This window comes from Ovis canadensis, chromosome X (assembly GCF_042477335.2).
Source record: "Ovis canadensis isolate MfBH-ARS-UI-01 breed Bighorn chromosome X, ARS-UI_OviCan_v2, whole genome shotgun sequence".
Taxonomy (NCBI): domain Eukaryota; kingdom Metazoa; phylum Chordata; class Mammalia; order Artiodactyla; family Bovidae; genus Ovis; species Ovis canadensis.
In genome coordinates this window covers 126,889,560-126,914,142 of record NC_091727.1, presented here as the reverse complement: position 1 = coordinate 126,914,142, position 24,583 = coordinate 126,889,560, and the positions used below count along the sequence as shown (strand labels likewise).

The 24,583-nt window shown below is 43.7% G+C and overlaps 1 protein-coding gene across 9 annotated transcripts in view; it reads right to left on the bottom strand.

Moving 5' to 3' along the window:
- Positions 1 to 887: 887 nt before the first annotated feature.
- CHRDL1 (chordin like 1) overlaps positions 888 to 24,583 on the bottom strand; it is a 142,742-nt gene continuing 119,046 nt past the window's right edge. For 4 of the 9 annotated variants that reach the window (XM_070290914.1, XM_070290916.1, XM_070290915.1 and 1 more), the window contains exons 8-12: positions 18,812 to 18,980; positions 15,171 to 15,380; positions 9,384 to 9,551; positions 7,293 to 7,382; positions 888 to 3,180 (exon numbers count right to left, since the gene is read on the bottom strand). In XM_070290914.1, coding sequence (XP_070147015.1) covers positions 3,050 to 3,180; positions 7,293 to 7,382; positions 9,384 to 9,551; positions 15,171 to 15,380; positions 18,812 to 18,980 — 768 coding nt within the window. In that variant the 3' untranslated portion in view covers positions 888 to 3,049. The remainder of the gene's footprint in view (positions 3,181 to 7,292; positions 7,383 to 9,383; positions 9,552 to 15,170; positions 15,381 to 18,811; positions 18,981 to 24,583) is intronic. The other 5 variants (XM_070290920.1, XM_070290921.1, XM_070290922.1 and 2 more) reach the window with 2 other exon arrangements.

Sequence of the window (24,583 nt, the reverse complement as noted above, 5' to 3'; positions counted from 1 at the left end):
TGATGCTATCTAACCATGTCACACATAGCCTTTTTAAGGGGCTTCCCCAATAGATCAGAGGGTAAAGAATCCGCCTGCAATGCAGGAGACACAGGAGATGAGGGTTCAGTCCCTGGGTTGGGAAGATCCTCTGGAGAAGGAAATGGCAACCTACTCAAGTGTTCTTGCCTGGAAAGTTTCAAGGACAGAGGAGCCTGGTAGGCTACAGCCCAAAGAGTTGCAAAGAGTCAGACAGGACTGAGCAACTAAACACAGTCTCCTTTTCAGACCTTACATAATTTGACATTGCAGATCTCTTGTATTTTGACTTCTGTGATAGCACTAATTTAGCTGGTATTAAGAGTTTGAGGGAATTTAGTCTGGATTGAAATATGTGACAATACTTTTACTTTGTTCCCTATGCAAATTTGCCACTGAGCAGCAGACCAAAATTAAGGCCCCCCTGAAACCCATGTCAATGGCCTTCTGTCCCCAGGCTCTTAAATGTCTTGGCCTAAATAGAAGCCATAAATCAATGGCCATTTTCAGTGCCATGCCATTTTTGAACATTCATGGCCATGAGTAAATGCTCACTATGCACCAGACATTAGTTTAATCACCTAACATGAACTGATGGAATTAAATTTCACTGCAAGATTGCAGGCAAAGGTCGATGGTACCACTATCATCCCCATTTTATAGCTGGGGTGACTGACCCAGCTGCTAAGTGTGGAACTGGGATTAAAAACCCAGGTCATCTGACTGCAAAGTTCTCACTCCTAATCATGAGGCTGTAGTGTGAGAGGGGTGTCAGGCTGAGTGTGCAAAAGCCAGGCCCTTCCATCACCAGTTACCCAGCCCAAGGTCCGTGCTGCCCAGAGTCAGTCACATGACATTCCTGCACAGGATTTTTCCAAATGAACTTTTTATTAATTTAAAAATCCAGAAATACAGCGACTACATAAATAAGTACCCTATTTAGGTACATGTCCTGTGAGAAGAGTGAAAGGGTAATACTGTTATGTTATTCTTAGTTGTTTACATGAGTTAACTAGAAAATGGCTACAGCTGCTAAGTGGTACTTATGGGCTTTGCTTGTTCCAAGTGTTTATGGTACAAATAAATACACAAGAAGAACCACATCCATTCCTCTACTAAGTACAGGCAGCTCGGCCTCTTCTCTCTCTCTGCAACACTGAACATTGGAGGGTTTCTACATTGGCCTTGCCCAGCACCCCAGCTTCTGCTTCACACTGCGCCTGGCCAAGGTGTGTCCCGGCCCCTGCGGGCAACAGTCTATCTAGGGAAGCTCCCTGGGTGTTCCCTTCAGGTTGAGCTTTCAGAGAACACCTGGGTTGGAAGGTTTTGGGGCTGAGTCATCAGAAGGGGAATCACCACTGACTCAGGATCCAATGACTTGTTTCCATGCTATGGAAATACTGCCACCTCTGGGTGGGAGACAGCAGCTGTTTAATGTTCAACCCCCCCACCCCACCACTAATACTCTGGATGTCCTCCTTCCTTCCCCTCCCCTCCTCAAGAACAATGTGTCTGAGAGGCTGGTCCCCTGAAGGCCTGCCCACCAGGCCTCAGTCTCTGTGATGAGAACAGACTCCTTTATGCCAGGTTGCCATAAAGACTGGACCTTTTACATTTTTCCCTATTGGTGTCAAATAACAAAAAAATGTTCATCTTACTTATGGTCACAGAGTAGGAAAAATGGGATTTCTCGGTCCTTAATATTTAAGTATTCATTAGAGTTCATCCAGGCCCCCCTGAGGAGATAAATCTAGAAAGCAGGTTTGAGATTCCTGCTGTGGAGAACTTATAGTTTTCCCTCAGAATGGATCACTTGGGCTCTGGTATTAGGCTGCAAAGAGACATTTTTGGAGCAGCCCTCACTGGGATCCATGATTCAGGTTCATGCTTGGTGCATGAGAGGAGAACAGTAGGAAGGCTTAGGATAAGGATTGTTATCAGAATCCCCATTTCCCCCAGTGAGCGATAATTCTCCTAACTTAAGCTTGGGAGGATGGAGTCCCTTTGCCAAGTAAAAACCAACTCCTGTAATTGGAGAAAAGGAACCGCCCTTTTAAGAAGCTTCTAGAATTTCATCATTTAACTAAAATTTTTGGACTAGAGAACTATGACTTCAGGACAGTAAGTGAGGACTGAGCTGTTAATTGGTGAGTTTTGTTGACTTGAAAACACATGGCTGACCTTGCTGACTTCTAGCAACTCTTTCCTTAAATAACTATTTTCTTTTATGTAGACTCAGTTTCTAAAAGTTTTACTCAATTCTAACTTCTTTATGGAGGTTTAGGGAGAAAAGAGAAGTGGTGTCATAAGGTAAAAGTTCTTTTCCACCTCAGAGTGAAGGCAGCCATGAAATGGTGTTTTTATTCTTTCCCAGAATCGGTGCCATCAACAACCACATCATAGACCCAAGTGCAGAGCCTTCTACTCACAACTCCTTATTTATCCTCCTGGGTGCCAACTGCCTCCAAGTTACCTGGGAGTCAGGCAAGGGAAAGCAGGGGAGAGTCTACACTAGCCTTGCCTCAGAATGAAGGCTGTAGTTCAGTATGTGTGTGTGCGCATGCACGTGTGTATGTGTACCTGTGTGTGTGTGAATATAGCAAGTTATTTAAACACAAGACATTCTAAATTTTAAAGAGAAGAATCTCATACTAATATTTTCTCTGTACTAAAGAACTCCTACTAAGCAATTCCCTTCTCTTTCTTTCACTGGAATAACTTTCTAGAGGTTTTGTTTACTCTTTAACCTGTAAAGAAATGTGATTCTCCCAGACACTAGAGCAGTGTTGTGGCGTCCTAGCCCTCTTCCTCCCACAGAGAATTCGAAATTCTTCTAGTCTCTTTGGAGGAGATGTTTAAGGGCTGACATACCACTCCAATAAAGGAGCAAGTTATGCTGTGCATGGCGTGAATAATTGACTGCATTTGAGTTTGGGGTTTTAGGACACTGTTGACTTAAGCAAAGTAAGCCTGCAGTCCAGCTGCAGCTTGAGTTTTCTTGCTTTACTCTATCCAATACTGTCTGTCTTGTCTAACAGTGGCCCTTTTCAGACCTTTCCAGGTACAACACTTTGACCAAATCTTCAAGCTCCGTTCGGCACACACGACTTGAACACATCTGGCTGATCTGGGCTTCTCCTTCAGTGAAGATCTTCCACTGGCCTAAAAGGCAAACACAAAGTGGCCCAGAGATGTGAGAGGGGGCAGAGCCAATGGGGAGCAGAACTGACACACCCAAGCCTTCCCTGAATGCTCACAGATCCGCCAGGGGAGCTCGAAGACAGGCGTCATGAACTTTCAGCAAAACAGACCTTTCCTGAAACACTTTCCTGGGGACAGATATGGAACATGGGTCACATGGTCTTCGTTTCAACACACAGCATTTGTCAGAATCCCAAGAGTAAAACCTAAGTGTTATTCTTGGGATTTTTACCGTCTACTTAGTTAGCATTTAGGACTTGCTTCACCATCAGGTCGTTAGCTCTTAGGTGGCAGTAGGTCAAATAAGGCACTTTGGGGACCTGTACCTGGTGCATTCCTGGGGCTTGGCTTACTCTCTGAGGCCTGAATATTAGTTTGGGTTACTTGATTATTTATTGCTCGTTTCTTTATTCCTGCCACCCTTTCTCAAAAACTCTCCCCTCTCAGTTCCAGTGAAGTGGATGAACCTAGAGCCTGTTATACAAAGTGATGTAAGTCAGAAAGAGAAAAACAAATATCGTATATTAACGTATATATATATATATATATATATATATATATATATATATATATAATCTAGAAAGATGGTGCTAATGAACCTATTTGCAAGGAAGGAATGGAGATGCAGACGGAACAGACTTGTGGACACAGTAACAGGAGAGAGTGGGACAAATGGAGAAAGTGGCATCGACATATATACACTATGATGTATAAAATACATAGCTGGTGAGAAGTTGCTGTATAACGCAGGGAGCCCATCCTGGTGCTCTGTGATGACCTAGGGGGGTGGGAGAGCGGGAAGGGAGGGAGGCTCAAGAGGGAGGAGACTTATGTATAATTATGACTGATTTGCATTGTTGTATGGCAGAAACCATCACAACATTGTAAAGCAATTTTCCTCCAAGTAAAAAATATATTAAATTAAAATAAAAGCATTCTAGATATATTTAAATGTATACTAAATGCTAAGAATGAGAACATAAAAACTTGAAGGCCCTTCACAAAGAACTGGTAAAATAGTGCTTGCTTTGTCTATTGATATATTTTAGACTGAGTCAATCTTTTTTTAATTGACTTGCCATTAAACTTGATTAGGATATTAAAAAACAACAACAACAACAACTCTCCCCTCTGCTTTGTCTTATGCCCACATGCTGAGAGTTCCAGTATCACATCCACCAGAGGACCCCTCTCTGCTCTGAGTGAACACAACTGCATCCCTTCCGTTTCCTGTCATCTTTATTCCGGTCCCCTTCCAGTCCCTGTTTTCTCCCCCCTCCCCCAGAACTGTCCACATTTCCAATGTGTCCCTACCAACTTCTCTATTCTTCCTCCAGTCATGCTAACTGAGCAAGCAGTTTTGAGCGTGTACCCTGTGCTGAGCGCTGGAAACCACCGGATGTCTCTGAACCATCCCTTTTCTAACTTTCCTGGTCCCTCCGTGGCATGATTTTCCTTCCCCTGCTATCATCCTGCTCTGGCAAATAGGCTTCCTAACAAAATGCCCACCTGCATACCCTCTTCAGTCTTCCTTTCATCCCCATAAGGTTGCCACTTGGAGAACCTCTTGTCCAAGGTCAGCAAGCTCATCTTAATCCAGAACTGACATTGAACCTCTTTTCTTTCTCTCACCAGAGGAGATCATGTCCCCCCTTCCTTACAGCCTCCCATCTTGCTGCTCCTCTCTCACTTGGATTCTTCACTTCTCTCTAGTCTTTTAGATTTGATGGGAAAGGGGAGATGGGTCATGTAAGAAAGCAGCTTCCATCGAAGCCCTGCAGTGCACCAGGATCTGACAGGCACATTATACACAGGGTCAGGCTTGCACTTCTCTGTCCCTAGGTGACTCTGCAGGATCATCTCATCACTCACTGCCTTCAGCTGCACACAGAGGAACACATCATCTACCTCCATTATGCACCCCCAATGCTAACTGTGATGGGAAGAGTTTGCTTAAATCATAGTCCAAGTGCCCCAGTGCCTAGCACAATGCCTGGCTCACAGTATGAACAAAAATATGTTCTCTGAAATTAATTGGTAATTTCAAAAGTCACATTATTGATCGTGGGATCCTAGATTCTGCCTCCTTTATTCCCTGCTCATAGGAACTTCCAACTCCGTTTGAATTCTACCATCCAGTTAGTTGTCTACTCATCTCCTGCAGAATAAACACTTGACCTTACCAATCTTATGTCCAGCTGCCTACTGGATAACTCTGTTCAGATGGACTTCAAACATGTTCCAAATAAAATTCATTTTTTTCTCCAATTCTCATTCTCCAGTTTCCTACTGGTGAATAGTATTACTCTTCACTCTATAAAGTTGCTAATTTGGAGTCATTCTAAACTAATTTCTCTCTTTGCTCCTGATCTTGATGGTGTAACTTCCGCCCCTCACAGGGACACCTCCTCCTCTGTCTAACTGACTTAATACAGTCTAACAGCTTCCTACAGATGATCACCAGCTCTCTCACTAGAAACTCACTTTCCACCCCATATAGCAAGTACCACTTTCTAAAATCCAGATTTGAATGCATCATTCACTTGCTTAAAAACCCCCACTGGAGTTCTCTTGTCTGGAGATCAAGTACAACTTCTTAGTGTGGCATATATCAATTTGCCAACAAGGATCCATCTAGTCAAAGCTATGGTTTTTCCAGTAGTCATGTATGGATGTGAAAGTTGGACCATAAAGAAGGCTGAGCACCAAAGAATTAACGCGTTTGACCTGTGGTGCTGGAAAAGACTCTTGACAGTCCCTTGGACTCTAAGGAGATAAAACCAGTCAATCCTAAAGGAAATCAATCCTGAATATATATTGAAAGGACTGATGCTGAAGCTGAAGCTCCAATCCTGTGGCCACCTGCTGTGAAGAGCTGACTCATTGGAAAAGACCCTGATGCTGGGAAAGACTGAGGGCAGGAGAAGGGGGTGACAGAGGATGAGATGGTTGGGTGGCATCACTGACTCAATGGCCATGAATCTAAGCAAGGAGAGACAGGGAAGCCTGGTGTCCTGCAGTCAATGGGTTCATGAAGAGTCAGTTGTGACTGAGCGATGGAACAACAACAACTGGCTTCTTTAGAATATGGCTTCTCAAAGTCATACATGCTTAATAAATGCATCTGAGAAGCAAGAAACATCTTTCCAAGGCACCATCTTCATACACTTGATACACTGTGTATAAGTTTGCAGCAACTACCCATGCTCCTTGCCTGCTATCTCAACTTCTCACTGGCTTCTTCCAGGCCCTCTACTTCCTGCCTCCAACTTGTCTCACCTTTCTGTGCAACCTATGTGGCCTTTGTGATTCTTTGTCACCCACACCCACATTTCTTGTGTGCTCCTGTCTGAGTCTTCTCTTATGATGTACCCTCTCCTTGGACTGATTTCCTGACCTGTTGCCCAATCACACCCTTCTCTTTCAAAACCCACCTCCTCCCCGACTAAGCCCACGTGGCTCTCATCTCATTATTTTTCACAGATTTCCCTGAACACTTAGGTATTTACCTCTTCAGAAGTATATTAATTCATAATGAACACACTTTCATGTTCTGTCTCACCCATTAGAATTCCCAGTGGATAGAAATTCTGTGCCTTTTATTCCTTTAGAAGTCCTCTCACCCCCTCCCCCCACCTCGCTCCCTCTCTCGGTGCCTAGCAGGATCTAGTCCCAGGCTCCACCTAGCCTAGAAAGCCTAGGGAGAGTTGCTAGTAGGCTTGAGTGCTTTTAAAGAAACATGACCACCCAGGGAAGTTCCAAGGAGTCAATCAGAACTTTGAGACAATCCAAGAATTGATATGCAGTCATCTTCTCTCTGTCTCTCTCAGCCCCACCAGTGAGGTCATAGCTTTCCAGATGTGAGATCTCCACATCTGGGTAGACCAGACCTCGGAACCTCTTAAGACTCTGGGTTTCATCACCCAGAGGAGAGAGAGAGAATAGTCTCTCTAAAATTGATGAGGAGCATTGCTCCTGTTCGGTGAGAACACAGCCGGTACTTCAGTTGGGGAGACAAGATGTGGAAAACTAGATGTGTTTTCCAAGGAGGAGAGAAGACAGTTGTCACTTACTCAGCGTTGTCCTGGTCACCAGCTTGAAGTGATGGAGTTCCTCAAACATCCTTTTGGAGATCTTCTCAATATGGAAGTGCTGGAGGATGCCTGGGGCCAAGCAAAAAATCAGGCAGGTGGTCAGGTGCTGTCTGGAACCAGCAACGCTGTTTTCTGCTTGAGCTAAGCATATCATCTCATTACTGGGGCTTAGGAGTCTCGAGCTGGGCTGTGTAATGTGCTTAACCAGGAACTTGGTTGACTCGAGGGTTATAATTGACTGCTTTTGTTTTCTTGGCTCACTGACCTTCCCCCTGGTTCTCCAGAGGATGGAGATAAGGGAGACAGAGCTGCTGACTGTGGGACCCATTCCTGGGGAAAGCCACGGGGAATCAAGCATGGGTGCTGGTTGGAGTTTCTGTAGCCAAAGGCAGTATTAGACATTCTGCCCTTGCCCCCCGTCTGAGTTGGCTATGTCCCTGCCAAGCCACTGGGCTGCTCCCCTGGCTCAGCAGTGAGAACTTGAAGCGGGCTTTGCACATGGGTCATTTGTGTAAATGGAGAAGCCATCCCACTTCCTAAACTCCCCAGAAAGCATATTTTCCTTTGGGAAACAATCATAGCTCCTTTTGCTTTCCCTTATAAAAATGGGCAGAGTGAAAATAACCGGGCTCCCAGTCTCAACCTTGCCCAAATAGCTTTCATCAGAATAACATGTGAACAATAGAAAACTGCCTTGCAGTTTAGGAGCAATGTTACCAGCCCACTTAAATAAACCTCTAGAGGTCTACAGGGAGCAGCGGACATGGAACCTGGGTTTTCCTCTGTCCAGCATGCACAGATCTTTGATGACCCAGTGTTGTGTACAACAGGCTCTTTAGAGGTGATAGTAACCAGTTGAAAAGCATCCACACCCCTCTGTGGGGCAATGCCAGTAGGGAAGCCAACAGAACAGTGCTTAGTCCTGGTGACTAAGGAGCTAAGGAGTTAAGAGATGGCAAACCAATATGCCTAGGTCAAAAGCAAAAATAAACAGTGCTGAGCCTTATATGTGTGTTCTAGAATATTTTTAAAGGGGCACAGAGAAGTTCCTGTTCTTTTGAGAAAGAAAGGAGACAAAAAAAGGTCCACAAATACTAGTGCAGTTGTTCCTCAAAAGATGGGTCCAAGTACTGCCTGTAGCAGCATCATCCGACTATTTGTTAGAAACACAAGTGTTTAGATACTCCCCTTGGCTGACTGCACTCAAATATCTTGGATGGGGCAAGGTAGCTGTGTCTCACCCTAGCACCTTGCATGATGCCAAAACTTACTTGAGTTTGAGCACTCTCGAGCCTTAGGTGGGATCCAGTTGCAAAAGGATGTGTACTGTTTCCAAATTGAAATGTCACCTCTACACTTGGATTCCTTGAAAACTTGACCAGACTAGATCAGCCTTAGTCTTTTAGCTATGGAATGATTTGAATAGATGTAGGTTCACAATGAACAGAATGTAGCTTGCTTGGGTAGTTAATGGGAGTAATCAGGAAAGGAATGGGACCTCATGCCTGGGATTGTCCCTCCAGTGAGACTATAATTTTCTTGAGGCAAGAGGTCTCAGTATGATTCGAGACTCTGCTTGGCACCGAATGAATGCATTTTCATGTTTGTTGAGCTTCATCTTGGAAACAACAGTAGATTACATTTGGGAAGTTTACAATCCCGGCTGTACACCAGAATCACCTGTGGAGCTTTCTGAACAAACCCTTAAGCCCAAGCCCCACTCCTGGACAATTAGTCAGACTCTCTGTGGGTAGGATCAGGCATTTGATATATAAAAACCTTCCCAGATGAGTCTGATGTGCAGCCAGGGTTAAGAACCACTCCTCCAGCCTTGGTTGTGTGAGAAAGACAACAGACCCTATGGTCAATACTTACTTTTTAGCCCAGGTCACAGTTAAAGGGCACAATAGCAACTGCGTGAGTCATGTGTTCATTTCTAAGCAAATGGGAAATCTTCTGACTGAAACAGGGGAACAGGCTGAAGAAAAACGATGACTCTTCCCTTCTTTCCCTGTGTCCCCCTTACAAAAAATAATAATAATAACAAGAGATTAATGTTGTCTGGCTCACCTTTTCGAATGGTCCAAACATGGACCTCTACCTGAGGCGGCCTCTCTGTCTCCAGTGCTATTTTTCTGGTGGTCTCCCCATCCTCCATGAACACAGACTCATATACGGGCATTGTTTCTTCTCCACAAAAGTAGCCTTTGCTGTCAAAGCTTTGGCCTGGAAGTTCTTCTGGAATCAGGAAGTGAGTAGAGATTTGTCATGGTTTTCCAAAAGTCAAAGCAAACCTCTGCATTTATGTAGTCTCAGCATTCACAGCACTGCACAAGCATCAAAAGTGGACAATCTACAAGGACATTCCTACAGAGATAGAAATTCCACCAACATTTCACTGCCACTGTAATAGTCACCAGATCACAAAAGAGCACATGACCTTTAAGTCCACGTGATGACAGAACACTGGCCCCAAACCCACAATGGATCCACCATCACTTGAAAAGTGCAGCTTCACAAAGAGGAAGAATGTGACCAGATACAAAGGTGCTGGGCACTTAAGGGAACAGAGGATTTTCCATGCTGGGTCAGGATCATGGTTGGCCTAGCTCAGTGTTGCCAACAGAGACCCAAGGAATGGGCTGATGGAAGGCCTCAGTTAACTTTCCTAACGTCATTTAGGTATACTTAGAAAACATTTATGACACTCATTTATGTGCATATACTTGCCCAAAGGATCTATCCAAATTGGGCTGACATTTCTGAACACTCTTTGATTTGTTTTCAAGGGGAATGCTAATACCAGATCAACACCAGTGCCAAAACCTAGATGTCAGATTAGTCATATGTACACTGTGCCAAACGAATGGTTGGAAGACACAAAAAAGTTGGTCAAATCCCTCAACTATGGATCATTTAAAGTATACACTAAATTGTTGGATTTCAACTTCCAGGCATAGGGATACCAGCCCCCTTACTCCTCCTGCTCTATGCTCCTCTTTCCCCAGCCCCCTACCAAAAGAAGTTGCCCTTGCTTGGTTATCAGTGAGTTAAGTTCTTACTGGCCTTGTAATGAACACCCTCTTCAGCTGTGTATTTAAAGCGTAATGCTCAAATCAGGAACAACAAAGAAAAGCCGAGGACACCCTGATAGATTTTGAATTATGTGCAGAAGCCATCTGTAAGAATATCTGATGAAAGCATTGGGTGTTGAGCGCTTTGGACCCGTGACTTTAATTAGGGGGATTCACTCTTACCCAGTCACACGCATCTGGACTAGAGTTTGTATTCAAATTGCTATTGCATGTCTCCTGCTGACCTGATTACCTCTCCCATTCCCACCACCATTAGGCACTAGAAGGACAAAATCCTAGTCTTCTCTGGGTGATTTCAGGTTGTATTACACAATTTGCAGATTATCCTAGAGTCAAGCTTACTTTCCCCTTTTGTCTTTCTTTTCAGTAATTTAATTACTTGGTGGGCTGGTCTTTTTTGGTGAAATGCTAGGTAATTAAGGGATGTGTGCTAGCACTTTCCAAATGAGTGGAGGGGGAAAGAGGTCACGGAGTATACAGGAACCTCTGTGTATTAATTACCAGCTTTAGAATGAGAGTCTGGTTCATGTGTTAAATCCTGCTCACCAGCTATAGCTATAACTGCCATAAGAAATCCATGAAGGGACTGCAAGTACCTATAATATGCTAAAAATTTCTCCCAGTGTCCTAAAAAGTCAGCCTGTCCCACAACCCCTCTCCTCCAAGAGCTTAATTTATTCACTACAAGGGATCGACAAACAACAAAATCCATTAGTGACTCATCCAGGCTGGCACGTGAAAATATTAAGAGTAAATAAACAGAGTGTGTCTTTTGAACTACCTCCTCGGCAACCTCTTCATTCCACACCCTTCACTTCAAGGTGCTTCCTGATCACTGCGTGTTCACCTACTTTCATTTCCTTCCAGGGAAGCATGACATGCCTGAAGTCATTTCTGGCCATTACCACTTTCCAAGAGAACGTTCATGTCTTGAGCTCTCCAGAACTAGGAAACTGAGAAACCATTCCTTACGGAAGTGGGGATGACTGACACAGGAGATGTATCAGTATTATCCCGGCCCGAGAAACAAGCTTGAAGTCTTAACCTTTTCCTGCTGTAACCCAAAAGGAATGTGTCATTATGGGAATTCTGGGTAGTATGGTGGGGTTGAGAGTGAGTTGGGGAAACTCCAGGCAGTAGAAGTCCAACACAGCTCCGAAGATGGCCACTGATATATAAAGCAAGGCCAGCCTCCACCAGAACAAAGACAAGAGAGAGGTGAAACTCACATCCTACATTTTGGCCTTGCTTTGTTACTGGAGGGCCCTGCAATCGTTTGTTCTAAGAAAATTTTTGACTGAATCATTTGCAAATTTTCTCTCTTTTCTGTTCTCAGCATGAATAACTGAATTTACTCTTCTTTCTTCTGTCAATCTCTCCCCTGCTCACTCCTTTATTCCTTTTCTTCTGTGTTCTGTGTCATTGTCTAAGAGGCTGAGGATGTCATGACTTCACTTTTTCACCTGTTCACATCATTCAGGACTCTCCTCAACATCATTCTTCATAGAAGCTAACCCTTACCAGTCTTTTGAAAATGCTCCACCCTGCCTGTCCCATTCACCTGATCTCTGTGTGTGTGTTTTTTTTCTTCCCAGTACTCAGCACCACAGAAAATTACCTTATTGTTCTGTGTTCATTGTCTTTCTTCTCCTGCCAGGATGTAAGGAGCATTGCTGGCAAGTAGCCTGCATCTGTCTGCTTTATCTCCCTATTCTCAGTGCCTGGAACCATGTCTTGCACACAGTAGGCACAGAATATGTGTTTCCAGATTGCATGCTGCATGAACAAGTGCATGCCCCCTGAGGCTCTGAAGTCACCTCCGTGGCTAGTGACTCTCGGAGGGAAACATGACTATCAGAGAAAACTTACAATTCACAGACACCTGTGTGTGGCCTACTGAGGGCAGGTGACTGAATGGGACAAGACACTCTCTCCTCCATGTTGCCCAGTAAGTCTGCCATCTCTACATGTCTGAGCAGTGCGGGAAAGTGGGAAAAGCCACTCTTCCAGAGAAACAGGTTTAGTCAATGAGACTCTTTAAGATATTGCCAATTGGGATTCTGAGAGCAGTTTTAAAAAATAAAAGCCTTTATTTCTTTTTCTAGTTATAAAAGTCATACACATTTACTGCTGAAAATTTAGAAAATGCAGATAAACAAAAAGAAGAAAATAAGAATTGCCCATCATCCAGTCACCTTAAGATGGCCACTGTTACATTCTGCCATATGTCCTTCCAGTTTTTGTTTTTTTCGGTCTAAGCATATTATCAACGCTATTCATAAACACAAGTAGTGGGATCATAACTACATATTCTTTTGTAGCTTGTTCTTTGTACTTAATAGATGTATTGCAAGCATATTTCTGTGCCATTAAATCTTGTTCTATGGTGATGTTTAATAGCTGTATAATACACCACAGTGCAGATGTACCACAATTTATTTAACCATTGCCATACTGGTGGACTTTCAGGTTGTCTCTAACATTTCACTATGGTAAACAGCACTGCAGTAAAAATCCTTGTTTGTATATATCTGTATGTCTCTGATCACTTTCTTTGGATTTCTAGTAGCACTGCTTAGCCGAAGAGTGTAAGGTGGGACACATGTACACCCATGGCTGATTCATGTTGATGTATGGCAAAAACCACCACAATATTGTAATTAGCCTCCAATTAAAATAAATAATTTTTTTAGAAAAAGATAAGCATAAAGATTTGAATAAATGCCACTAGTCTGAAAGGCAGCACTTGTTCTGTGTCCTTCCCTCTTATTTGAATCACCTACACCCATCCAATCCTAACCATACAAAGAAATGGGATTTGGTTTGAAGGTGTGAGATTCAAATTGGAATATTATATAGCAAGAGGGTTTAACTTACCTGCGTAGTCTAGGTAAATATTAATTTGTGTCTGAAATTATCTTGTTCTATTACTTTTACAATCCTAGGTGTTAGACCCTTGACAGGAGAGAACACTGTATTGGTGGACCTACTTCTAAGTGACACTAAAAGGCTTGGGGGTTCCAGTGAGATTGTAAACTTGGAAGTTACAAGGTCATCGTGGCTGGGTGGCTGCCATGTTCATATCCACAGAATGTGCTCTCTCCCTGTCCCTACTAAGTATCTCTCATCATCAACCTTAATGCTCCAGTCCTCCACTTCATATCAGATAGCTCCTGGCCTTCCTACCCACATGTTGCCCCTTGTTTACTTTGGAAGATGAAGGTTGCTACATTAAGAAAGATTCTGTTTGTGCTATAAATCAGTGCTTCTCAAACTTTAATGTGCATTGGAATCACCTGGGCAACCTTGTTAAAATGCAGTTGGTCTGGGGTGGGACTTGAGAATCTGCCTTTCTAACTAGCTCCCAGGCACTGCTGGTCCAGAAACCATACTTTGATTAGCAAGACCATAAACCAACCTGAGCCTCCAGCAGTGGTTCCCAAAGTTGTCTGCAAATTACAGACAAGAAGGCCTGGGGGTCTTCTAAAATTCCAAACCCCAGGCTACGCCTCAAATGACTTAAATCATAATAGCTGGGGATGAGACATAGGTATTTTTAGAAGCTCTCTGGGGGATTCCAATGTGCAGAGAAGTTTGGGAACCATTGGCCTACATGAAGATACTCAAAATACATATATACATTGACTAAGTTCATGTTTACCTGTTACTCATGAGGAATTGTCTAAATTGAATAAATGATTTAACTCTTTGCCTACATTTTAAAACATTTGTTCTTTTTTTTTTTTTTTGAATCTATGTTTACAATAATGCTTTGCAGGTAAACACAAGAAATGATAAATTCATGTGCCTGGAAGTGACTAATTCATTCAGTCTTAGAAGGTTAGAGCTGGAAAAGCCATAAGAAATCTGTTCTAACTCTCTCATTTTATAGAGAAAAAAACTGAGGCTCAGAGAGGTGAAGTGACTCATTATAGGTCACATAGGAAAGCAGTGGCAGAGCCAGGGCCAGAATGCTTGATTACCAATCCAGTACTCTGTCAACCCCAATACTATGGACTGTGTTTTTCTCTAGCTCATGTGTCAAAACCACCATTTAACTAATCGATTGCCTTTACTAAAACAAACAAACAAACAAACACTTCACATCTTCTACTGGCCTGGAAAAAACAATGGGCTGGAAGCGACCTGGGTTCCAAGCCTTGGTTTTATTATCTATTTCTGTGACTCTGGGCAAGTCACTTCACTTTATACACCTTAATTTTCTTTTCTTTAATAGGGAAATGATAATATCATAGGATTTTAGTATTGGAAGGAAGCTTGGATATCAACTGATCCAGCACATTTCCAAAGTCACACAGCAGCTTAGGACCGGAACCCACTCTCCTTCCACTGTACCTCACCCATTTCTAGTCCTGTCTGCAAGAGAAAATGAATGTAATTGTGCTTTGACAAGTTAAATGGTGATATTAACGAAGGAGGCTATTGTCCTTCCTAATAATCACAACAACCTAACTTCTCTAGGATTTAGAAAAGCAAGGTTTAAGTTCAGTCCTTATGGCTACATGGGTTCAGAGGTGTGGTAGACACAAGCAAATCCCTAGCCAATTTCTGGTAAGTCAGTGTCTTCCAAGCAACCACCTTATCAGCCCTTCAAAAGGGGAGCAGATATAGCTCCTTATTAGCTATTGGTAGAACTATTACGGTTACAATTACATGGCAGGTTTCTGATGCTCAAAGAACATTGAGGATGACTATGTGAGGAATTTTGGTCAACCAAAGGCAGGGCTTCCAACCAACGCACCTTTTGCCTTTTTACCTGGACACACCTTGCAGCACTTTCCGTCTATTTTTTGAGGATACTTGCAGGGGTATCGATTGGGGCAGTGGATTTTCTTGCACTCTTGCTTGGTGACATTACAAGTGCACAGCACACACTCCACAATGCCAAATGCCCGGAGGTTTGGGTGCCAGGACTCGCCATGGGAATAGGTCTTTCCATTGGAAACACACACTGGAAGAGAATGCAGGACTGGAAATTAAAGGCTAGGGAGCTGAAATGGGCCCCTGTACTCAGAGCCCAAGCCCTGAACCCCTTAAGACATCAAGCATCCTTCATTCTTGTCGTGGCCATAGAGATAGGTTCACAGAGCAGCTTCTGTAACCAAAAAGAGCGTGGGCCTTGTTCCACTGTCAGCAATTATTCCAGATCTTCAACAGGCCTCTGGATGCCCACAAGGGCCTGACACACAGTAGGCCATCAATAAATATCTTCTAAATGGAGGAATGAATGGATGTATGAAAGCAGAGTTCTGTGTGTCCTGGGTGTCTGATAAGGAACCTCGGCTAGAATGATGCATTCAGACCTGCAGTTCCATAGAGGATTGGGATGGCCCAGGTGGATGTGCTTCTAGGCATGAAAATCTCCCAGGAAGGTTTGTTGCCCAGGGAGGCTAGAAGCAAACACTACTGCTCTTCTCAAAGTGCTGAGTTTTTCCAGATCCTGAAGCAAATCCCTTCAGGCCAAATGCTATGAGAATCTGATCTAGTAACACAGGTGGGTATGGAGATTAGTAGTGCTAGCTTACTCTCTGACATGGGAAAGAAAGTGCTGAGACAAGATTGAGAGGAAAAGGACCCACCCCTCCTGGGTAAATGGTGGAAGGTAGCCTTTTTTGCCTCTAATCTTTTGGTAATATCCCATCTCTTCATAGTGGCTGTAGAGATTTGGCTACAGTGAATCACTGCCTGCCCTCCAGCTACCCTTTGGTGGTCTTACATTTATTGAGTGGAAGAGAAGTCACCAGCTCCAGGGTTTTTTTTGGTGGGGGGGGGGCGGGTGGAGCTTGCAAGAACAAGCATTTGGGCTGCAGGCCGTGGGGCCTATGAAGGGAAAGGGTCAGAGGAATAACCTTCAGTGCAAACCAACCAAAACATATCTGACTCCTAAGGTAAGGCACAGAGCTAGGCTCCGGTGTAAGACCTGCCCATGCTGCAAACAGGGAGGTCTGAGAATGAGTTTTCTCCTTTTGGAAAGTGCCGAGACATTCTGGAGATTTCCAGCCATGACAGGGACTGGGTGTGTTTCTCATTATTCCCATCATCTCATCATACCCAGGGAGACCTGTAGGCACTGAAATCAACAACATCTCTAGGGTGGGTCCTATCACTTAAGGAGGGGCAAGGGTGGGAGAAGGAGCCCCACTTGGGGCGTTTCTAGGAACTGAATGATTTGGCTGCAAGACAACGGCCTCAGAAGGATGACTCACTGGGCTATTTCTTTCTCTTCAAGTCCACTGGGTCACATTAGGAAATATGGACGATGTTGGCTGCCTTTTCTTATCCTCTGTAAGAGCTGCTCTAGTACTAGGCACTCTAACAGGTAAATCTATGTAAAGATTTCAAAGGCCCTAATCCAGAGAGGAACCAAATTACAGAAAGATAAAGTGAGGATGGAATCACAGGACAAGATGGACCAGATGTGTTGTTCTCTCTCCTGTCCATCCCACTTCTCTCTCCTCGCCAGACAGTGGCATTTCCTTCTGGACAATGTGATCACGTGTGTGAAGATTCTGCTTCAGGAAAACTTAGGCTGGACTCAAGAATGATGGGGTCTTATTGTTTCTCCTCTTGGGGTCTAGCAAGGGACAGAGGAGATGTATCTCAGAGGAGTATGCTGTCAGCAGGAGGGATAGAAGCACGGCAGGCAGGACCCACAGTGATGGAGAGCCAGGTTACCTCTCCCCTAAACATCTGGACTAGGGGAATCATCCAGACTAGGTGAGAGCCTACACTCTGAAGGGTGATACAGTGAGATCGATTCTCTAGGGTAAAACGCAGCCTTCTCCTCACCAACAAATTCTCAAGATGATTTTGAGTCATCCAACTGGGGTGTTGGGAGTTGGAGGTGAGCACAAGTGACTCTCCAGTGAACTATAATAGAAAAAGGTCAGGAGAGAACGGCTGAGTCCAAATTAATGGGGGTAACGAATAAATGTAAACCAGCTGGGGCTTTTGTAGGACACGGAGAAATGAAGGGATGAGCCTCTGCTCTGAAAATGAAGAGGTCTGTGGAAATTATGGGATTTAGGATTTTTCAAAGTCCATTTCCCCTCCTGTTTTTTAAGACTTTGAAATTCTTTCAGAGCAAATGGAATCTATTCAAGGCAATTTAAGATTGAAAATCAAACTGCATCTTTACCTAAACTCCTCCTTTAGTAAATTCATATCAGAATGCCTTGGAATTTCAAAATAATAAATTTCAAATCAAACCCAGATCAATAGTAAATATTTCCAATTCTGCTAATGTATCACCATTTTTTATTAAGAGTTTTATTTTGAATGTTCTTCTTTTAAGCCTCTTAGTTTCAAAAGCAATTAATTTTTTTTAAATCTGTAATCTGAAATTTACATCTAACTAGTAACAGATGTGATCAACTAGCTTTGGCCTGACTAGCTTTGTTGAGATTTATAGTAGGAGTTCTTTTAACGGATTGTTTTTCACCCATGTTATTCAATCATTCGGTTTAATAAGTTATTGCTTTTAACCCATTCAGAGAACTGCCTTTGATTTGTTTTTCTTTTAAAGGAAACAAAACATGTTTGTGGTTTCATAATAAGGAACCAGCTGAGCTTGTGCTCTGATGAGCTGGTTGACAGGATGCCTAGAAAAGTAAGAAGCAGTCAATTATTTGATTGAATTTCTCCCCCCACCCCACTACTTGTGGGGTAGGGAGGTGTGGTGCAGGGTCTCGGTGTAGAACTATGTGCAGGAGGGAATGGGGCCGTGGATTCGTGTGGGTACCTGCTGTAGTCAGCTGGTCATCTGAGTGGGCTACACGGCGGTACTAACCTAATCAGTCTGCCTGTGGCTCAGCCAGGAGGTTTCTGGATTTCTCACTGGATTACTCATTTCTACGCATAATCTCCTCCTATGAATTAGAATCCCTGTGTATGGAGCCTGGAATAAGTACCTTCAACGAGAGTCCCAGGAGAAGCTGGGGCAACGAGGGGTAAGAATTGCTATTTCTAAGGTTCGGATGAGAAATTTAGAAGTGTTCAGAGCTGAGTACCTTTGAAGATCGGGTGTCTGGCTGGAAAACAAACCACCTTTCATCTTGTTAAAGCCCCAGTGAACCTTCCCAAATGACTTTCAACCTCCAGGGGCAAGGGATAAAATGCTTGATGGTGCATTAGATTCACTGCTTTCTCACCTTTTGTCCTTAAGTAAGGACATATATGCCTGAAATATAAACTATGGCCTTTGGACTGACAGTCCCCTGGAGCTGCTTGTCCACGCTGGCATGGTAGACTGGATGGTAAGTGATCCATGTGGGAATGTCTGATATGCACAGGATAAAAGGTCCTTTCCCAGCTCCAGCCCTCCAGAGGCTGGGGCTGCTGAGGCCCCAACTGGGTGTGGTACCAAAGAAGCCTGTCCCTTACCTTGTCCATGCTTGTGTTTGTTATTGATGACGATCTGCACGATGGTCCCTGAGGCTTGCTGCGAATCCATGAGTGCTCCCCGGTGACTTCTGGCCCCGGGAAAGCGGGGCAGACCTCCAGCCTGTCGGCTCGGTGGAGGATCATAGTGTGAGCGGTGATAAGAATGCCTCTGTGAAATGACAAAAGGACAAACTCAGCCCCGTCTGATTCTGCCCATGAGGAGACTAAGACGGATCTAGCTACCTTAGAGGCTGTGTGATGAGTTTTGGTGATGAGCTCTAATCTTAACTCCATGTCCACCCAAATCCAATAGAGACATTGGGGTGTGTAGGACCAATAGCACAGGTAGCATGCTGAGATGTCTCTCTCCTGGTAGGAGACCGGACTAGATTCACAGACTAGCCTCGAGGGAGAAATAATCCCCCAGGGTAAAGTACCTTTCCTGTTCCCAAGAATCTCACCTTTGGGTTTAGGAAGTTAGATTGTTGCCTGCAATACAAGGCAGAGTGTGATAGAGGCCAAAGGAGAAGGATAAAATGCTGTGCAAATTAAGACCAAGACAGAGAGCTTGTAGTCGGGGAGAGTTTGCAACCTGGGCCATGAAGGGTAAGTAGACTTTTTACAGGCAGACTTGGTGAGGAATATTTCAGGCAGAGATTTCCAAGTTGAGAAGGTGTAGCAGAGAACATAGAATCCATAAAAGGGAACAGTTGGAGGATAACATTCCAAAAGTGGGTTAGAGCCAGATCATGGAGGACTTGAAATGACAGGCTAAGGGGCGAGAACTTTATTTGGTAGGCAATAGAAGTGAGAGTGTAGAAGTCTTTCAGGGATTTCTTTTTTTTTTTTTTTAAGTATGGGGGAGAAAAAAAAAAAAAGCTGTGTTTCAAAACACTGAGTCCTGATAATGTGTAGGGTGAACTGGATAGCAAGAAGAGGCAGGAGACAAGTCTCATCTGGATAAGAGGTACTGACATGCACGCAGATGCAGGCAATGAGGTTAAGTCACACAGCAGGGCACAGATACCCCAGACATTTTATGGACAGAAGCAATGATTGTGTAGGATGATACTAGAATGTCAGCTCCAGAGGCGAAGACTGCTGTATCCACCGCTGTATCTCCAGTACCTTAAAATAGTCTCCATCCTCTAGAAGGCGCTCATCAAAGCCTTGTTGAATGGATCAAGGAAAGCCACAGTCCCTCATGAAAGCTTAGAGTCTTGTAGTACAGATGACTCCATCACTGCTCTTTCAGCAAGTGTTCAAGACACATGATAAGTCCATATTCTGCTATGCAACCCTCATCCAGGAGATGAAGTAGAATAGGGGTAGAAGAGAATGGAATGGACAGAGTCTACAACCTTAAGGCTTAAAACCAAATAATAGTGTGTTTTAGGGCTAATTGTCAGGGGTAAGAGAAGGGGGATCCCCTGAAAGAACCAGGCAATTGAAAAGGAAGATCCTTATATTCAATGACAGAAATAGCAGGGAACATTGAGATGGTAGTTATGGGGTCCCCTGACCCCACCATCCCATAAAACATTTATTATAGTTATGCTCTATAGATACATATGTAGAAAATTTAGCTTTGGGAATTATTATTACTCTCCTGGTTAGGGGGTGGGAAGGCCTTGGTGGGAGAAGGAGAGAGTGAATAGGAGCTGGAGTTAAGAGAAAGAAAACATTAATTCTATATCTAAGAAAAGCCCACGCTGGTAGATTGCTATAAAAACTCACACAATAAGAATTTACATCAATTTATTATCATGCACACAGACAGTATTCTCAGTGCAAATATTTTTCATTCCCACAATGGCTCATATGTCTTTTTCTGCCACAATCAACTCACATTCCACAAAGGCCATTACAGACTGTTCTGTCCTTTCTAGAGTTTGGTAAAGTTTTGCCAAAGGAATACAGTTGCCAGAGAGAGGACAGTTTGGCTGGTGGGTGTCCTACAGATGCCGAAAGGAGGAGGTTCGATGGAGCTAGAATTTGGGAGAGAAGATTGCTGACCCAGGATAAGCTGCAAGTACAAGGAGTTCTCTGATTCATGCGGGCAAACACAAAATGAAAAGCTCGGTACCAGGGACTCAGAGCCTGGACATATGATAAGGGTAGAAAAATGATTCATGACCCACACACAAAAAAACCTCAGGGGTTTTGATCAGAGGCCAGCCCAGCCCTCTCCAAACCTCATCTCACTTAAGACTTGTTTTACAGACAGAGAAACTGAGGCCAAGAAGAAGAGGGACTTAATTTGGGGTGACAGTGAAGGCCGAGTTTTGGGAGATGGCAGAAGAGTGAGAGAGCAGGGCAGGAGAGAGGAAGGCTAACAGGAGGGGGACATGAGAGAGATCATATCTGGTTAAGCTCAGGAGTCCACAAATATTTGCTTAAAAGCTGCTGCAAAGAAAAATTCTCTCCTATATAGAAGTCTGCTACAGCATTCACAACCACACACACCACTGGTCTCCACCTTGGCTGCACAGAGAATCTCCTGGGGAGCCAAAAAATACTGATCCCACCCCCAGGGACTGCGATTGAATTGGTCTGGGGTCAGGCCTGGGCAACGAGATTTTTAGACACTCCTCAGGGAACCATAATGTGAAGCCCAGGTTGAGAATCACTGACATAAAGGATCTTCTGTTTTGGCCCCAGGGTAGGGGTGGTGATGTGTGATTTTGATTTAGGAGTAATGGCTCTTTAAGAGTGTTCCCTTGAACAAAGGAAAGAGGCTTACCAGAGGCCTGTCTGACCTCAGAACTTACCAGGAAGGAGAAAGAGGCATTAACACCTTGGAGTTGTAAGTGAAATTGGAGCTTATCTTTAAAACCAGCTTTGAATAATAGGCTGCTTGAGGAAGCAGGTCAAAACCAGTTAGGTAGAAACGATCTCATAGCGAGGCTTTGTTTTCTTCTGCTCAATATTTTGGTATTATTTGATTTACTGACTTGCAGGACTGACAAATATCTCAGGCTTCTGAGCTGGCTGTTACACAGTTCTTTCCGGGTGTTGGAAAAATCCCCTGCCATGGTAGAAGCTACCCGGGAATTTCTTCTTGGCTTGTTCCAGTGTCTAAGATATATGGGCTTTTTTTGGCAGAGACAGGAAAACATGAAAGTGTAGAAATGGCCTGGGAAATGCCTTCCTGTTTCTGTGTCTGTGCTACAGTTTTGCAAGCACACTCACTGTGTGTGCTAAAGAATCCGCCTGCAGGTTCAATCCCTGGGTCGGGAAGATCCCCTGGAGGAGGACACAGCAACCCACTCCAGTATTTTTGCCTAGAGAATCCCATGGACAGAGGAGCCTAGCAGGCTCCAGTCCATGGGGTTGCAGAGAATTGGGCACAACTGAAGCAACTCAGCATGAAAATGCAGGAAATGGCAACCCACTCTTGGGGTATTCTTGCCTGGGAAATTCTATGGAGAGAGGAGCCTGGCAGGCTACAGTCCATGGAACCACAAAGAATCAGACACAACTGAGGGTGCATGCCCATGCACCATTGGGGAAACTGTTTTTACAAAGGAGTCATCACTGAATCGCAGGTTTTCCTACTTGTGCATTTTGTAAAACTTGGTAAACTGAGGGTTTTCAGCCCACTTGGCAAAATAAACCAATCAGCTCTGTTTCTGTTAACCCAAGGTTGTGATGGTTCCCAGGGAATAGGAACAGTCTACTAAAGAGCACCGTCTACTGAATCAGAAATGTGTTGTTGGGACTTCCCTGACAGTCCAGTGGTTAGGACTCCAAGCTTCCAATGCAAGGGGCACGGGTTCCATGCCTTGTCAGAGAACTAAGATCCTACAAGCCACACAGTGCAATGCCAAAAAAAAAAAAAAAAAAAAAGAAAAGAAAAAAAGAAAAAAAGAACCCAAAATCCACAAAGAAGGAAATGTGTTGTTACGGTTGCCCTTCTTTCCCTCCCATGGGCCTGCAAAAGGTATTCAGAAGGGATTCTCTTACCTTCTAATAAGTTTGAAGAATTTCTCTCTGATTTGGGAGAAACTCCTATGAATCAACATTAAAGAATGGTCCGCCCTCCATCTTTACAACATGCACACATACATTTCACTCCACCTTCCATGCCCATTCATTCAGCATATATTTATTGGGTGCCTACTATGTGCCAGGTACATACTTTTCTGTTACCACAGATGCTATTTATTATTTAAATCATATCCCACAGTATCTATCCCTTGTAGAACAAAGTAAAATATTTATTTATAATAAAGTGGAACCATCTGGACATTCTGTCCTACCAGGCCCAAATATTTGTTTCTAAAGATAGGTCTTGACCTCCTTTGAAAATTTATAACTCTGTCAAGGTCCTGCCTTCTATATCTGACCTTTTTTGCTATGGGAAGTATTGGATTAAGTCCAGTCCTGTGACTAGCAGTTTAAGAAGAACAATGAAACGAGGCTGAAATACAATGATGGAGGTGGGGCTAGCCTGTGATGAAGTCAAGAAGAAATGAAAATTAATGGCATTACCAGCAAAACCACCGAGTGGGCCACAGTGCTTAGTGTTGGGGGCTAAGGCACCCAGCTTAAGGTGACTGAGACCTAAATTTGGCTTAGAATGGCATGTGGTTGGCAGTGACTAACTTAGCCACTCTCAATTTCATACCATGATAAAAAAAAAAAAAATTGGGGCTGAGAAAAAAGTGAAGTTCACAACACAGAATAGGGAGACTGATATCCTCTCCTATCAGGATCTGGAAGGAATCTCACTTAGTATAAAGCTGGTATTATCGCTGGATGGAGAAAATTCTTCCTTGGGGTCTATAGGAAACTGCAAGCTGAAAAGCCCGCTCTCTTGCAGGAGTGCTGTTTTTTCGAAACATCCAGAGTATTCTCCACTCCACCCACAAATCCTTCTCCACTCATTCGGAAACAGGAGTGTCTTGAAAAGAATACGATTAGGCAATAAAATAAATGCAAATCCTTTAATCTCACTGCTGAGGGTGTTGGCAACCTGGGGACATGAAGTCAGAAGTGGCACATGTGGTGGCCTTAGCCACACTGAGATGTTGTGTTGGTACTCATTATTTTATTAGGTCCTGGATCAACACCTTCTCTGTACCCTCACGATTCTTGGGCCTGACCTGTAATTCCTTACCTTATATACAATATCTGTTGAGAACTAATTCCTAAAGTTTTCAAAATCATTTAAATTTATTACAAAACTAATTCATGCTCATTGAAATATATCAAATAATACAGAAGATACAACACAAAGGTGGCGCTAGTGTTAAAGAACCCACTTGCCAATGAAGGAGACCTAAGAGGCACTGGTTCGATCCCTGCATTGGGAAGAGCCCCTGGAGGAGGGCATGGCAACCCACTCCAGTATCCTTGCCTCAAGAATCCCAAGGACAGAGAAGCCTGGTGGGCTATAGTCCATGGAGTCTCAAAGAGTTGGACACAACTGAAATGACTGAGCATAGATCACGCACACACCTTTCCTCCTGCCCACTTGCACCCCTTTGAGAATATCACTCTTAACACCTTGGTATGTGATCTTCTAGATTTTTTAGTATGCATTTACATATATGCACAGACAATTTTTACAGAAGTAAATGACAGTATACATTGTATCCTGAATGTTTGTTTTCAGACTATATCTTGGCACTCCCTCCACTTTACTGCATTTTGATATTCAGTACCACATTCTTTTTAACAAATGTATGATGTTCCATGCTGCTGCTGCTAAGTCACTTCAGTCGTGTCCGACTCTGTGCGACCCCATAGATGGCAGCCCACCAGGCT